The sequence below is a fragment of the Diplotaxodon limnothrissa genome, linkage group LG6 (assembly GCF_057381915.1).
Source record: "Diplotaxodon limnothrissa isolate DT_005_m linkage group LG6, D_limnothrissa_male_GT1.1, whole genome shotgun sequence".
In the NCBI taxonomy this organism is placed as follows: domain Eukaryota; kingdom Metazoa; phylum Chordata; class Actinopteri; order Cichliformes; family Cichlidae; genus Diplotaxodon; species Diplotaxodon limnothrissa.
Window position 1 is genome coordinate 44,172,960 of NC_140601.1, and position 14,916 is coordinate 44,187,875.

Consider the following 14,916-nt stretch of genomic DNA (forward strand, 5'->3'; position numbering starts at 1 on the left):
TGATGTGTTTGGGTCACCTGCAGCGGCCCCTGCTGTTTGCTGTCTGCAGGTGAAGCAGCCTTTGATCTTTTAGTGAATCCGTGTGACATTCAAGTGTTCAGCTGAAGCTGGGAAATTATAGATATCCACTTTTTACAGTGTGTTTGGATAGGGAGCGTCTGTGTGTGTGTGTGTGTGGAGGGAAACAGGACAATCAGTCAGATCATTGAGCAGGAAAGAAGAATGAGCGGCGTGTAGCTGCAGCGAGGGCAGGGCAGACACACACACGCAGTCCCTGTCGCTCACCGTCCTGTGGCCGTCACGGCGACCTCTGGACTCTCATTACTGCACCTCTCGCAGACACGAGGGCGTTTTCCCTCTCGCTCCGATCGCACTTCAAAGGAAGTTTTTGCTGTTGTTTTGAGCCGTGGCTGTTTTTTCTCAGGGTTTTAGTGAAGTTTCACACTCTCGCCGTCCTCACGTTCAGGATCAGCTGACAGTCTGCGTTCTCTGGTTCGGTTTGTGGACTCGAGCCTGTGTTCAGCTTTTTAAAACTGCGGTGATGAGGGCAGGTGTTCCTGTCTGTCAGTAAAAACCAAAAACCTGATTTTGGGCTCTGAAACTTCTGAAACGACGGCTGAAGCGATGACTTCGCTCTCGGTGGGCTGACGTGCAGCGGAGCTCGTGGTTTATGATCGGCGTTGCTAAAATCGGCCTCTTAGTCCTCAACCGTGATGGAGGAGCAGCAGCTCAGCTACAACGTGCTGGAGGGTCGCTTCAAACAGCTACAAGGTAAGGAGGAGGAGCCGAGGGTCAGAGGTCGTGGCGGCAGAGGGCGTGGGTTCGGTTTCATGTAACTGGTCAGGGTGGTGGTTCCCAGTTGGGAGGCTGGGACCCTTCAGCGGGTCCTTGAAGGAACTGGATTGGGCACAGGTCTTGGATGTTCTTACCTGCAGACTCGCCGTGCAGCTCGGACCTCGCTGCGCGTCCATGTCTTTCCTGTGTGTATGCGGATCTTTTGCGGTCTTATTGGCTGCTGCACAAACGTGTCAGTATGAGTTCCTGTGTGGCGTGGAATCGCTTCAGCATGTAAATCTCACGGATGTTAAGCAGTTTCTGTCACATGGTGTTGCTCTGCTGCTGCCACTAGGAGGCGCTGGGATGTTTACGCAGTGTTGGTGTGCAGATCTCTCCGCGCCAGGACCCGGACTGGACAGAGCGCATTTGGGCTATAAGTACTTCCTGTGAACTGCCTTCACGGAAACGCCGTGCTGCACGAACACGGTTTAGGAAACATGCTGCAGGGGGCGCCGTGGAGCCAGGCTGGCAGGCCGTAGGTGTTGATGCATAAACTTTATTTGTGTGGAACAATAAACGGAGCCATCACCCAGTCGCTTCGGTGCTCGGGTTCTAAAGCTCCGCCCACAGAGCTCATCACTGCTGTTTTAAAGCGGCATGATTACAGGCGCACCTGGGTGTCTGTGGGCGTGTTGGGCGACCTTCGACCTGCTCCTGGTTAAAGTTTAAGCGCTCACTTTTACTGCTGGGCTCAGTGACATCATCACAGGCTGTCACACCTGCCCGGAGCACAGGTGCACGGGGTTCAGTCCAACTTCCTGGTGTTTCCATGGAAATGTAAGCAGCAGAGCAATGAATAATTCTGCTGGTAACACAAATAATAAAACACTTCCAGAAGAGTTTAGCAAAGACACAAGCACGAGCGTGGCACAGTAAACAGAGGCCCACCTGGTCTCACCTGGTGTCAGTGGTAACCAGTTTAGGCCTGCTGGCTGAAACCAGTCATGACGCTGAACCAAACACTGCGGTTGGCTAGTGGCGCCGTTGCTATCAGCAGCGCAGCGTCTCCACAGAGACAGCGTCAGGTCTGCAGGTCCAACAGCAGCGTCGGAGCCGCAGCATCGCCGGCGTAACCAAACAGGAAACAGGCGGGACAACAGGAGTTTTACTTTGAAGGTTTGAGCTGAGTCGCACATCCACTTCCATCCTCGTGAAGCCCCACCTGTTAGAGGCGATCAGCTGCTCTCAGTTCTGCTCACGTGTTTGCCTGAATCAGCCTGTTTTAGCTCCTCCCCCTTTTGGACAGCCGTCTGTGTGGTGTCGCTGCTTTATTATAATTATTACAGCTGTTGCTGTTTCCTGTCTGTGTGTTTAGAGCAGGTCGCTGCATCGGTGTTCACATGCACCGAACATACAAATACAAACAGCAGGTGGGCGGGGCTTATGTGCCTGATAAGAGTGTGAAAACTCTGATCAGGTGCCCAGACTGAAACGTGTGTGTGTGTGTGTGTGTGTGTGTGTGTGTGTGTGTGTGTGTGTGTGTGTTGTGCGTGCACAGATGAGCGGGAGGCGGTGCAGAAGAAGACCTTCACTAAGTGGGTGAACTCTCACCTGTCCAGAGTCTCCTGCAGGATCACCGACCTGTACATGGACCTGAGAGACGGACGCATGCTCATCAAACTGCTCGAGGTCCTCTCCGGGGAGAGACTGGTAACACACACACACACACACACACACACACACACACACACACACACACACACACACACACACATAAACAGTCCTTGCACTAAAATCAACACCAGAAGAAGAAACCCGGCCTTCACTGATCTGATCAACTGGAACTTCCTGTCCAGGCCGTCAGGATGTCTGATAGAGCGCCCCTGCTCAGCCTGTGGCTGCGAACAGTACTGCAGCTCCTGTAGAGCGAGATGAGGGAGGAGAGACACTTCTATGGGCTTAAATTGTGGCCATAAACGTTTTGTACTTGTAAATCAAATGCGTGTTTGTGAACTAAACTGAAGTTTTGTAGCCTTGTAAAAATAAATTTGTTAGAAAGATTTATGTTTGTGCATCTACAGATCAGTAGATGCGCTCAGGTTCCCTGGATGTGGGAGAGTTTCAACTTACACGTACAAATTTTGACCCGATTTTTCTTCCTGTCAGCTGATTGGCCAATGTCACCTCAATCACAAATTTAACAATCCAATCAGAGCACAGATGGGTTTGGCTGTTGGAGGGGTGCTTTACGGAGCTGCAGGTCCTGGAAGAATAAATGCCTTTTACATGCCAGCCCAGTGTTTTCCTTCATCACCATGAAAACAGTCTGTGTGTGTCCGAGTTCAGTGATTTTGTGTCACAGGTCTACGTGCTTAGACAGAGACCTCCAGAACCTTTCTCTGTGGACCCTGGGGGGGCAGTGTTGTGGACATGACACAGTCTTCACTAGTGGGGATACTTACAAAGCTTTCTGGTTATGAATTAGCATACATGTTTTTATTGAACATTTGAAGAAACAGCAAAAAAACCAGAAACTCTTGTAGAGGACATAAAGTCAGAGATAGAAACGACAAGGAGCAGGTGCATCTAGTGCAGGGAGAGCTGCTGCACACAGAGCCCAGCAGCCAGCAACAAATCCTGGATCCTTGGCTTTTAGTTAGCAGTTAGCATTAGCAGCACATCCTGCGTCTGATGTGAAAGGACCTTTATGCTGCGCACTGTGACTCACAGCCATGGTCCCGGGTCAGCCCTGACTTTGTGTTAAACTAATCCTAAAGTAATAATGTATTTCTAACCACTGATATAGCACAACTTTATCCTTTCAACAGCTGCTCAAAGTTAGGGGACCTAGCTGCTATCGGATATTTATATAGCGATCCTCCAGCTTCAAACTGTATCACCCTTCAAGGACCTGCAGCTCCGTAAAGCACCCCTCCAACAGCCAAACCCATCTGTTCTCTGATTGGATTGTTAATCAATCAACCAATCAGCTGACAGGAAGAAAAATCGGGTCAAAATTCGTACATGTAAGTTGAAACTCTCCCACATTCAGGGAACCTGAGCGCAGAGTTTACACGTAGTGTTTTCCTCTGTAAGCAGACCTTCACAGAAACATTTGTAACTCGCGTAAATATTTTTTAAAACACAAAGTCTCATCTGTAGATGCACAAACATAAAATTTTCTAACAAATTTATTTTTACAAGGTTACAAAACTTCAGTTCACAAATACGCATTTGATTTACAAGTACAAAACATTTATGACCACAATTTAAGCCCATATGCTTCTGAGTGTGCTCCGCCCCTTTTGCCCAGATATTTCCAGAGGACGTTTCCTGTGTGTCAGACGATGTCATGTGATGTCACAGCGGTCGGTCATGTGACATAAGTTTCTGGATGAGCTTCCCGAGATTTTTAAAGCGATGCTTTATTTGACGTGCGATCAGAGTAAGTCCACATTCGTGCTCCTGATGACCTCCTGGAGGGTACAGCAGCTCACAGGAAGTGACCTCAGAGTTCAAGCAGGTGTGCCTGACTTCCTGTTTTCCCTCTGAAACATTAACCTGTTTCCGTTTGAGACGGTGGACTTGTTGGCCTCAAGGAAGGCTGTGGTCCAGCTGCTGCGCTTCCTCCCACTTCCTGTAGGCCAGGAACGCCTCGCCGTCCTCCCGGGCCAGGAAGACAAGACGGTGTCTCCACTTCCTGTTATTTTGGAGACGTCAGTGGGAACCAGACACATATCCTTGCTTCAGTGTGTGATTATTGCAGCTTTTATTGTGAAAGTCTGCCCTCACAGGATGTTCATGATTTTGGATCTACACCTGTAGATCACCTGACTCTCTGCTCCTCCGCCTCCAGCCAAAGCCAACCAAAGGGCGGATGCGGATCCACTGTCTGGAGAACGTGGACAAGGCGCTGCAGTTCCTGAAGGAGCAGCGGGTTCACCTGGAGAACATGGGCTCCCACGACATCGTGGACGGAAACCATCGGCTCACGCTGGGCCTCATCTGGACCATCATACTCCGCTTCCAGGTAAGCACGCGTCACAGGTGTGACCTGTTAGAGCACAGACTCAGGAGATTCCTGCAGGGCCACAGGTAAAAACGGCAGACAGGTGGAGGTGTTACTGTTCTTCCTCTTGCCCTCAGATTCAGGACATCAGCGTGGAGACGGAAGACAACAAAGAGAAGCGATCGGCCAAAGACGCCCTGCTGCTGTGGTGTCAGATGAAGACCGCGGGGTGAGGCTCACCTGCAGCACCTGCGTAGTGTCAGTGAGGCCGAGCTCAGGTTAACCTCTGCTTCCTGTCTTCTTCCTCAGGTATCCCAACGTCAACATCCACAACTTCAGCACGAGCTGGAGGGACGGCATGGCCTTCAACGCGCTCATCCACAAACACAGGTAACCCCGTCGTCCAGGTGTGACGATGCGGAGACTCGTCCCTGTGAATAAAGTTTTGTGTTTCTCGTGTTTTCAGGCCTGATTTGATCGATTTTGACAAACTGAAGAAATCCAACGCTCACTACAACCTGCAGAACGCCTTCAACCTGGCGGAGCATCACCTGGGCCTCACCAAGCTGTTGGACCCCGAGGGTAGGGACCGCACGTTTACCTGAGCAGTTCACCTGAACAGTTTGTATTTGAATCTTCTGTTTGTGCTGCAGACATCAGCGTGGACCATCCCGACGAGAAGTCCGTCATCACCTACGTGGTGACCTATTACCACTATTTCTCCAAGATGAAGGCTCTGAAGGTGGAGGGCAAACGTATCGGGAAGGTGAGTCGGCACGACTGAAACTCTCTTTCAGAGGTCACGAACTCCGCTGGCGGCGCCTCATTGTCTTGGTTTTTGCTTCCAGGTTTTGGACAACGCCATCGAGACGGAGAAGATGATCGAGAAATACGAGTCCCTGGCCTCAGACCTGCTGGAGTGGATTGAACAGACCATCATCATCCTCAACAACAGGAAGTTCGCCAACTCTCTGGCAGGAGTCCAGCAGCAGCTACAAGCCTTCAACACCTACCGCACCGTGGAGAAGCCCCCCAAGTAAGAGCGCTGCGCCTCGCCTTCGCTCTGCCTCCAGTAACGCTACCTGAGCTCTCACCTGGTCTCTGTCCCCATCAGGTTCACAGAGAAGGGGAACCTGGAGGTCCTTCTCTTCACCATCCAGAGCAAGATGAGGGCAAACAACCAGAAGGTGTACATGCCCCGCGAGGGGAAGCTCATCTCTGACATCAACAAGGTGGGAGCCGCTCCGAAGCCGTTTACCTGTCGGTCAGAGCCCGTCCCGCCGCTCGCCCAGCAGAACGCAGACTCAATATGTTTCGTCTCCTGTGAACCCGAGTTACACACAGCGTTTGCAGCTGTGCAGCCGAATCCCAGCAGGGCTGTCGTCCTGCTGCTCGCGTCGGGCGCACGTAGTCGGTTTGTCTTCCCCAAATGATCGAGAGTGACGGCCGAGAGTTTTATCAGTACACGAGTTAACCTGATCACAGGAGGAACTCACTCTCTGATCATGTTAGCTGAAAACTGTGCGTCTGGTGTCCGGAGCATTGAAATAAGAGCCTTCGTCTGACACCTGCAGAGTTCCTTCATGGTGCAGAGCAACATGACAGGAAGACGCCAGAGTCGTTCATAAGAACCAGAACGTGCAGTTTGTGAAGGCAGAAGGACCCGTGCACGAAACGTTTCTAGCAGTTTGTTAGAAAAACAGCTGTGAGCGTTTCTGCTGGTCGGGTCCAGGTGACTCAGTCCTGACCTCGCTCTGCACGTTTGTATCTCGCTTGGAGCCGGCGGTGCTGAGGCCGGGCTCGAGTCTTCTCCCGGGCTCGAACCGTGGAGCCGCTTCGGTTACGTGAAATGTGCTTTTGTTACAGATACACGACGTTTCTAAGACGGCGTGGACTTGTGTACAGACGGATGTTTGCTGCGATGTTAAACTCTGTGTTTCCGTTAACCCTTTAAGACCTACCATAGAACCAAGTTCGCCAGAGCTTATATTATATTTTTACATGCTGTGGAGCCATTTCTGGGAGCATTTCAAGTTGCTATACATCAATACAACCATTATAGCCCAAATTGTAATAATATGTCTGCATTAAGTGCATAGTAACTACATAAATTGCAAAAAAGTGCAATAAACTACAAAAAAATTAAAATCGTTTTTGTTTTTTTAACATATATTTCTAGTTAGAGAAATTTAAGAGGCTTATCCCTCAAAACTGTAAATACAAAAAAGTTGCACAAAATAGTTTCCCACCACAGGAAATTTATTTTAAGTGTCTTCATAGTTTTATTTTTGAGATGCACCAATTTTTATATACTGCAGGAAAAACGAAAATAAGTATTATAGTGCAAATTTGCAAAATAACAGCATATGCATCAAAATAAACTATTTCCAGCAGTGCAATATGAGTCCTCAGCATCCCAGAAACGACACAGAAAGTCATGAAGTCAAACATAAGTTTTAAAAACACCAGTATAGGCTCATGAGGCCCTGATGGTAAAAAACTACATTTCCGCAAAATGACGTCACTTCCGGTTTCGGGCAGGTCATGCGGTCATGTGATAGTTCGCGCTGATGGACGTAGGAAGTGTTACAAACAGCTGATCGATCGGCAAAGCGTGTTTCTGGAATATTATGTTTTTGTTGCTGCAAGTGCTTTTATGATGTTTTTGCAAAGCTTTATGTGGAAGGAAACCGTGACTTAGGACAAGCTGATGGCATCAGATGTAAGTACAACTCCTCCGGTTTCATATGCAAAAAAAATATTGCGCTAGCTCACGTGGTTGCAGAGCTACGGGATTTAAAAGTAGTTACGCAAAATGGAGCGTGTCCGCTCCGACCGGCTCTAAAGGGTTAAAACAACTCCTACAGAGACTAAATTTACACGCTGTAAATGCTGCTGCGTGGATTTGATGCTGACTTTGTGATCCTGACAGGCCTGGGAGCGGCTGGAGAAGGCGGAGCATGAGCGCGAGCTGGCTCTGAGGATGGAGCTGATTCGTCAGGAGAAGCTGGAACAGTTGGCCAGGCGCTTTGATCGAAAGGCGGCCATGAGAGAGACCTGGCTCAGCGAAAATCAGAGGCTGGTGTCACAGGTAGGAGGACGCAGCAAATCATGTGACCTGCCCACGTTTCTTCACTCGTGATCTCATGACACGCCGCCGTCTCTTCTCTGTCTCCAGGATAACTTTGGCTTCGACCTTCAGGCCGTCGAGGCCGCCACCAAGAAGCACGAGGCGATCGAAACGGACATCGCCGCATACGAGGAGCGTGTCCAAGCTGTGGTTGCTGTGGCAAAGGAGCTGGAGGCGGAGCGCTACCATGACATCAAACGCATCGCAGCCCGGAAGGACAACGTTATTCGTCTGTGGGAGTATCTGCTGGAGCTGCTGAAGGCCCGCAGGCAGCGGCTGGAGATGAACCTGGGCCTGCAGAGGGTCTTTCAGGAGATGCTCTACATCATGGACTGGATGGACGAGATGAAGGTACCCGAACACGGCACTCGGGGTGGGACGCAGAGAAGGTGTCTGAGCAGAAACGTGATCGTCTGCTTTTGGGTTCTAGATGCTGCTGCTGTCTCAGGATTATGGGAAGCATCTGCTGGGGGTGGAGGACCTGCTCCAGAAACACGCCTTGGTGGAGGCAGACATTGCCATCCAGGCCGACAGGGTGAAGGCGGTCACCGCCAACGCCAACAAGCACTCTGCCAGCAACAGCGGTGAGCAGCAGGCGCCTTTCCTCGCCTCTGAGTTTGATTTGAACTTGAGTATTTTTATCCATTTAATAAGGAGGAGTCTTGTTCCTCCGATAGGTGTACTTTTACATTTTCCCTTCCTTCCTGTCCAGGCTACAAGCCCTGTGACCCACAGGTCATCCAGGACCGGGTGGCCCACCTTGAGTTCTGCTACCAGGAGCTGACTCAGCTCGCCGCAGAGCGACGTGCCCGTCTGGAGGAGTCTCGCCGTCTCTGGAAGTTTTTCTGGGAGATGGCGGAGGAGGAAGGCTGGATCCGTGAGAAGGAGCAGATCCTGTCCTCTCTGGAGCACGGTAAGGACCTGACGGGGGCGCTGCGTCTCCTCAGCCAGCAGCGAGCCCTGGAAGACGAGATGAGCGGCCGTGCCGGCCACCTGCAGCACACCATTGCGGAGGGCCAGGCCATGGTGAAGGCGGGACACTTCGGTGCCACGAAGATCCAAGAGCGAATTTCCGACCTGCAGGCTCAGTGGGCAGCGCTGGAGCAGCTGGCAGCGGTGAGGAAGAAAAGGCTGGAGGAGGCTCTGGCCCTCCACCAGTTCCAGGCGGATGCTGATGACGTAGATGCCTGGATGCTGGACGCCCTGCGCATCGTCTCCAGCGGGGAGACCGGCCACGATGAGTTCTCCACCCAGGCGCTGGCCAGGAAGCACAAAGATGCAGCGGCAGAGGTGGCAAGCTACAGACCGGTCATCGACTCACTCCACGAGCAGGTCGCCTGTCTGCCAAAAGAGGAGGCGGAGTCAGAGGAGGTCCGCGGTCGGCTGACCTGTATCGAGGAGCGCTACAAGGAGGTCGCCGACCTCACCAAGCTGAGGAAGCAGGCGCTTCAGGACGCTTTGTCCCGCTACAAAATGTTCAGCGAGGCCGATGCCTGCGAAGTTTGGATCGATGAGAAGGAGCAGTGGCTGAACAGCATGGAGATCCCGGAAAAACTGGAGGACCTGGAGGTCATACAGCACAGGTGGGATTTGTTTTTGACGCTGTAATTTTTATTGATAGTGTTGTCGCAGTTTAAACACAAACATGTTACATTACAGGCGAAATAACCATGCAAGCACACAGTCAAACAAACAGAACTAAAGCGAACAAAAGGTGTGGGTGCCCATTCTAATCAACTGCCACATGCACACCTGCCTTTACTCCGCATACACACTCCAGCTTATATACTTTTATACAGGCATGCATCAATAGATATACAGAGTTATAGACCTTAAATGTTTTGTTCTTCATTAATTTTCCCTGGTGCTGTATAATGTCCACTTCTCCCACAACGAAAATATCTTCCTTTAATCTGAGAAGTAATTTCTTCCATTGCATAGATTCCTCCAACAACATTTAAGCAGTGTTTTGAAGAAGGCGGATCCAGTTTGTACCAGTTTCTTGTTGTAGCTTTCTTTGCAGCTATCAAGTCGTCGTACATAACATACTCTCTAATATTCCCAAGATATACAGTTTTAAAATCGTGTGGTAATTGATAGCCCAACATATTGCCTATTACAAGAATCACGTTCTTCCAAAAATGATGCAGTTTCAGGTCCCAAACACGTGCGTATGACGAGCTTCCATGTTACCACATCTGCTCCAAACTTGAGTCTGCTTACTTTTGATTTTTGATGTAAGAAAGAATCGAGTAAGATGTTTCCATCCAAATTCTCTCCAGCATCTTGAGTTAGTCGTGTTCTGGGTTTCACACATATCTAACCAGCACAGGTAGGATTAGTTACACAGCACTGCCTCAGAGCAAACCGAAGGCTCTGCCTCCCATTCTACTTTTAAATACTCTAGGAACAACAAGTAGGCCTGCAGAGCGAGAGCGAAGTGCTCTAATAGGGTGATATGGTACTACAAGGTCATTAAGATAAGATGGGGCCTGATTATTTAAGACCTTGTATGTGAGGAGCAGGATTTTGAATTCTGGATTTAACAGGAAGCCAAAACAGGAGAAATCTGCTCTCTCTTTCTAGTCCCTGTCAGGACTCTTGCTGCAGCATTTTGGATTTTTAGGAGTTTTTAGGACATCCTGATAATAATGAATTACAGTCGTCCAGCCTGGAAGTAATAAATGCATGAACTAGTTTTTCAGTGTCACTCTGAGACAGGATATTTCTAATTTTAGAGATGTTGCACAAATGGAAGAACGCAGTCTTACATATTTGTTTAATATGTGCATTGAAGGACTGAAGTGGTCCTAGCACTGAACCCTGTGGAACTCCATAACTAACCTCAGTGTGTGAAGAGGACTCTCCATGATTAGATAGATATGATACAAATGTACTGTGATACACTGCAACACGTGCACTGAAGCATGATGTGTTCTGGCAGGTTTGAGAGTCTTGAGCCGGAGATGAACAGCCAGGCGTCTCGTGTCGCTGTGGTGAACCAGATTGCCAGGCAGCTGATGCACAGCGGTCACCCGAGTGAGAAGGACATTAAGACCCAGCAGGACAAACTCAATAACAGGTATGACCCGACCATCAGGTACAGAGATTCCTACCAAAGAATAACAAAATCAAAAACATTGACCTGTGAGAGTCAGGTGTGGAAGCTGCCGTGATAACCCTCTGCTCTGCCTCCAGGTGGAGCCTGTTCCGTGAGCTTGTGGACCGTAAGAAGGAGTCCCTGAACTCAGCTCTGGGCGTGCAGAACTACCACCTCGACTGCAACGAGACCAAGTCCTGGATCAAAGAGAAGACCAAAGTCATCGAGTCTACCCAGGAGCTGGGCAATGACCTCACAGGGGTCATGGCCCTGCAGCGCAAACTGACCGGCATGGAGCGTGACCTGGCCGCCATCGAGGACAAGCTCAGTGAAATGCACGGCGAAGCCCGGAGGCTGGCAGAAGAGCACCCCGATCAGGCCAACGCCATTACGGGCCGTCTGGCCGAGATCACAGCCGTATGGGAGGAAATGAAGAACACGCTAAAGAACCGAGAGGAGTCTCTGGGTGAAGCCAGGAAACTGCAGCAGTTCTTACGTGAGCTGGACGACTTCCAGTCGTGGTTATCTCGCACTCAGACCGCCATCGCCTCAGAGGACATGCCCAACACGCTTGCCGAAGCAGAGAAGCTGATGGCCCAACATGAAGGCATCAAGAATGAGATCCAGAACTACGAGGAGGACTATCAGAAGATGCGGGACATGGGCGAGATGGTGACACAGGGCCAGACAGACGCTCAGTACATGTTCCTGCGACAACGGTTGCAGGCGCTCGACACCGGCTGGAACGAACTGCACAAGATGTGGGAGAATCGGCAGAACCTGCTGTCGCAGTCCCACGCCTACCAGCTGTTCCTTCGGGATACCAAGCAGGCGGAGGCTTTCCTCAACAGCCAGGTAAATGCCCGATTAACACCTCCTCCCCTTTCTGCTCCTGCCTGTGCTTTAAAAACTCGCCATTTCTCTGTGTCTGCCCCGCAGGAGTACGTCCTGGCTCACACAGAGATGCCCACGACCCTGGAGGGGGCCGAGGCTGCCATCAGGAAGCAAGAGGACTTCATGACCACGATGGACGCCAACGAGGACAAGATTAACGGCGTGGTTGAGGCCGGTAGGCGGTTGGCCAGCGACGGGAACATCAACGGCGATCGAATCCATGAGAAAGTTACCTCCATCGACGACAGGTGCGCCAAAGCTTCACAGCATGTTCGTTCGCTGCAGAAGAACCTTTCTTGCGTTCTCCTCAGCAGACGTAGTCGGTACATTCCCGTGGTTCCACAGGAAGGTGTAGGTGCCACCCTGACCTTCAGCCTTTCCAGTTGTGCAGGATCCGTCAGTGTGATGAAGGGAATCAATGTGTGTTCTTCCCATTTTGTCACTCATCCAAGTGACTTCTTCAGTCTGGAGTCAGTCTTCGGTTTTCAAGTTTTCACTGAAGACGCCAGATGAACAAAATCCACTAGACTAATGAGAAAGCAGCTGTGGAACATAAAGAGCACGTCAAACCATAGCTGTCACCGTGACCCCGGCTCCGGCTGCTGTTTCTGAATCTCTAAATGTTGGGTTTGGTGAGTGTGTGAAGGTCGGTCTTATCTGGGTTTTTTGTTGTGTTTCAGGCACAAGAAGAACAGGGAGGCTGCGGTGGAGCTGCTGATGAGGTTGAAGGACAACCGAGACCTGCAGAAATTCCTGCAAGACTGCCAGGAGGTCAGTCTCTGATACGAAGCCGTGCTTTAGACGCCAAAGGCAAAACGCACTCTCTGAAGCAGGGGCGTCGTCGACAAGCGCAGCGCTGTGGTTCAGACGGCGTCCTGTGATATCATCGCCTGCGTAACACTGTGTTCTGTTCTGTTTGCAGCTGTCTCTGTGGATCAATGAGAAGATGCTCACGGCTCAGGACATGAGCTACGACGAGGCCAGAAACCTGCACAGCAAGTGGTTGAAGCACCAGGCCTTCATGGCCGAGCTGCAGTCCAACAAAGAGTGGCTGGACAAGATCGAGAAGGTACCGCCGTTCGCCTGAGCAGGGCAGCCAATCAGCAGTCACTCCGCTCACACAAAAGATAAACGAGAGCATGCACGACTCACGAGCTGCAACTTTATGCCCGTGTTTGCCTCAGGCAGGTGTTCTCTGAGCTCGCTGCGAGAGAAGCTACTAAAACACATGCTAACGCTGACCGACGGTGCAAAACTGAGCCTAAAATATACAAATTAAACATTTCATCATATAAATGAGACCCCCAGTGACCTTTAACCTGACCCAAGTGTGTCCTGACCTCAGGATGGCACGCTCCTGGTGTCGGAGAAGCCGGAAACGGAGGCGGTGGTGAAGGAGAAGCTGTCGGCACTCCACACCATGTGGGAGGAGCTCGAGTCCACCACGCAGACCAAAGCTCAGTGTCTGTTTGACGCCAACAAGGCCGAGCTGTTCACTCAGAGCTGCGCCGACCTCGACAAGTGGTTGGCCGGCCTCGAGGGCCAGATCCAGTCCGACGACTACGGCAAAGACCTGACGTCCGTCAACATCCTGCTGAAAAAGCAGCAGGTACGTCCTCCACTCACCTGAATGCAGAACAGACAGGTGGACAGCTCAATGTGAGGTTTGATTTTACTCATATATACAGCTATGACACCTGCAACACCACACCTGTAACACACCTGTGACACCTGTAACACCACAACAGTAACACACCTGTGACACACCTGTAACATCACAACAGTAACACACCTGTGACACCTGTAACATCACAACAGTAACACACCTGTGACACCTGTAACACCACAACCGTAACACACCTGTAACATCACAACAGTAACACACCTGTGACACACCTGTAACATCACAACAGTAACACACCTGTGACACCTGTAACACCACAACAGTAACACACCTGTGACACACCTGTAACATCACAACAGTAACACACCTGTGACACCTGTAACATCACAACAGTAACACACCTGTGACACCTGTAACACCACAACCGTAACACACCTGTAACATCACAACAGTAACACACCTGTGAAACCACACCTGTAACACCACAACAGTAACACACCTGTGAAACCTGTAACACCACAACAGTAACACACCCGTGACACACCTGTAACATCACAGCAGTAACACACCCGTGACACCTGTAACACCACAACCGTAACACACCTGTAACATCACAACAGTGACACACCTGTGACACACCTGTAACACCACAACAGTGACACACCTGTAACATCACAACAGTAACACACCTGTGACACCTGTAACATCACAACAGTAACACACCTGTGACACACCTGTAACACCACAACAGTAACACACCTGTGAAACCTGTAACACCACAACAGTAACACACCTGTGACACCTGTAACACCACAACCGTAACACACCTGTAACATCACAACAGTAACACACCTGTGACACACCTGTAACACCACAACAGTAACACACCTGTGAAACCTGTAACACCACAACAGTAACACACCTGTGACACCTGTAACACCACAACCGTAACACACCTGTAACACCACAACAGTAACACACCTGTGACACCTGTAACACCACAACAGTAACACACCTGTGAAACCTGTAACATCACAACAGTAACACACCTGTGACACCTGTAACATCACAACAGTAACACACCTGTGACACACCTGTAACACCACAACAGTAACACACCTGTGAAACCTGTAACATCACAACAGTAACACACCTGTGACACCTGTAACACCACAACCGTAACACACCTGTAACATCACAACAGTAACACACCTGTGACACACCTGTAACATCACAACAGTAACACACCTGTGAAACCACACCTGTAACACCACAACAGTAACACAGCTGTAACATCACAACAGTAACACACCTGTGACACACCTGTAACATCACAACAGTAACACAGCTGTAACATATCACAGATGTTGTGCAGCTGCAGT

At 50.3% G+C, this 14,916-nt stretch overlaps 1 protein-coding gene and 1 pseudogene across 2 annotated transcripts in view; one reads left to right on the forward strand and one right to left on the reverse strand.

The window, feature by feature from the left end:
• sptbn1 (spectrin, beta, non-erythrocytic 1) overlaps window positions 1-14,916 on the forward strand; it is a 35,363-nt gene that overhangs the window by 10,914 nt on the left and 9,533 nt on the right. The window contains exons 1-19 of one of the 2 annotated variants that reach the window (XM_085355335.1): window positions 183-771; window positions 2,336-2,487; window positions 4,634-4,807; window positions 4,924-5,015; window positions 5,096-5,176; window positions 5,253-5,368; window positions 5,440-5,552; window positions 5,635-5,822; window positions 5,901-6,018; window positions 7,719-7,877; window positions 7,965-8,267; window positions 8,347-8,500; window positions 8,629-9,499; window positions 10,861-10,998; window positions 11,115-11,871; window positions 11,956-12,158; window positions 12,591-12,681; window positions 12,833-12,979; window positions 13,256-13,519. In XM_085355335.1, the coding sequence (XP_085211461.1) occupies window positions 714-771; window positions 2,336-2,487; window positions 4,634-4,807; window positions 4,924-5,015; window positions 5,096-5,176; window positions 5,253-5,368; window positions 5,440-5,552; window positions 5,635-5,822; window positions 5,901-6,018; window positions 7,719-7,877; window positions 7,965-8,267; window positions 8,347-8,500; window positions 8,629-9,499; window positions 10,861-10,998; window positions 11,115-11,871; window positions 11,956-12,158; window positions 12,591-12,681; window positions 12,833-12,979; window positions 13,256-13,519 (4,179 nt within the window). In that variant the 5' untranslated portion in view covers window positions 183-713. Of the gene's footprint in view, window positions 1-182; window positions 772-2,335; window positions 2,488-4,633; window positions 4,808-4,923; window positions 5,016-5,095; window positions 5,177-5,252; window positions 5,369-5,439; window positions 5,553-5,634; window positions 5,823-5,900; window positions 6,019-7,718; window positions 7,878-7,964; window positions 8,268-8,346; window positions 8,501-8,628; window positions 9,500-10,860; window positions 10,999-11,114; window positions 11,872-11,955; window positions 12,159-12,590; window positions 12,682-12,832; window positions 12,980-13,255; window positions 13,520-14,916 lie in introns of those variants that run through there. The other variant, XM_085355334.1, reaches the window with a different exon arrangement.
• LOC146631365 (uncharacterized) lies at window positions 13,533-14,766 on the reverse strand (annotated as a pseudogene).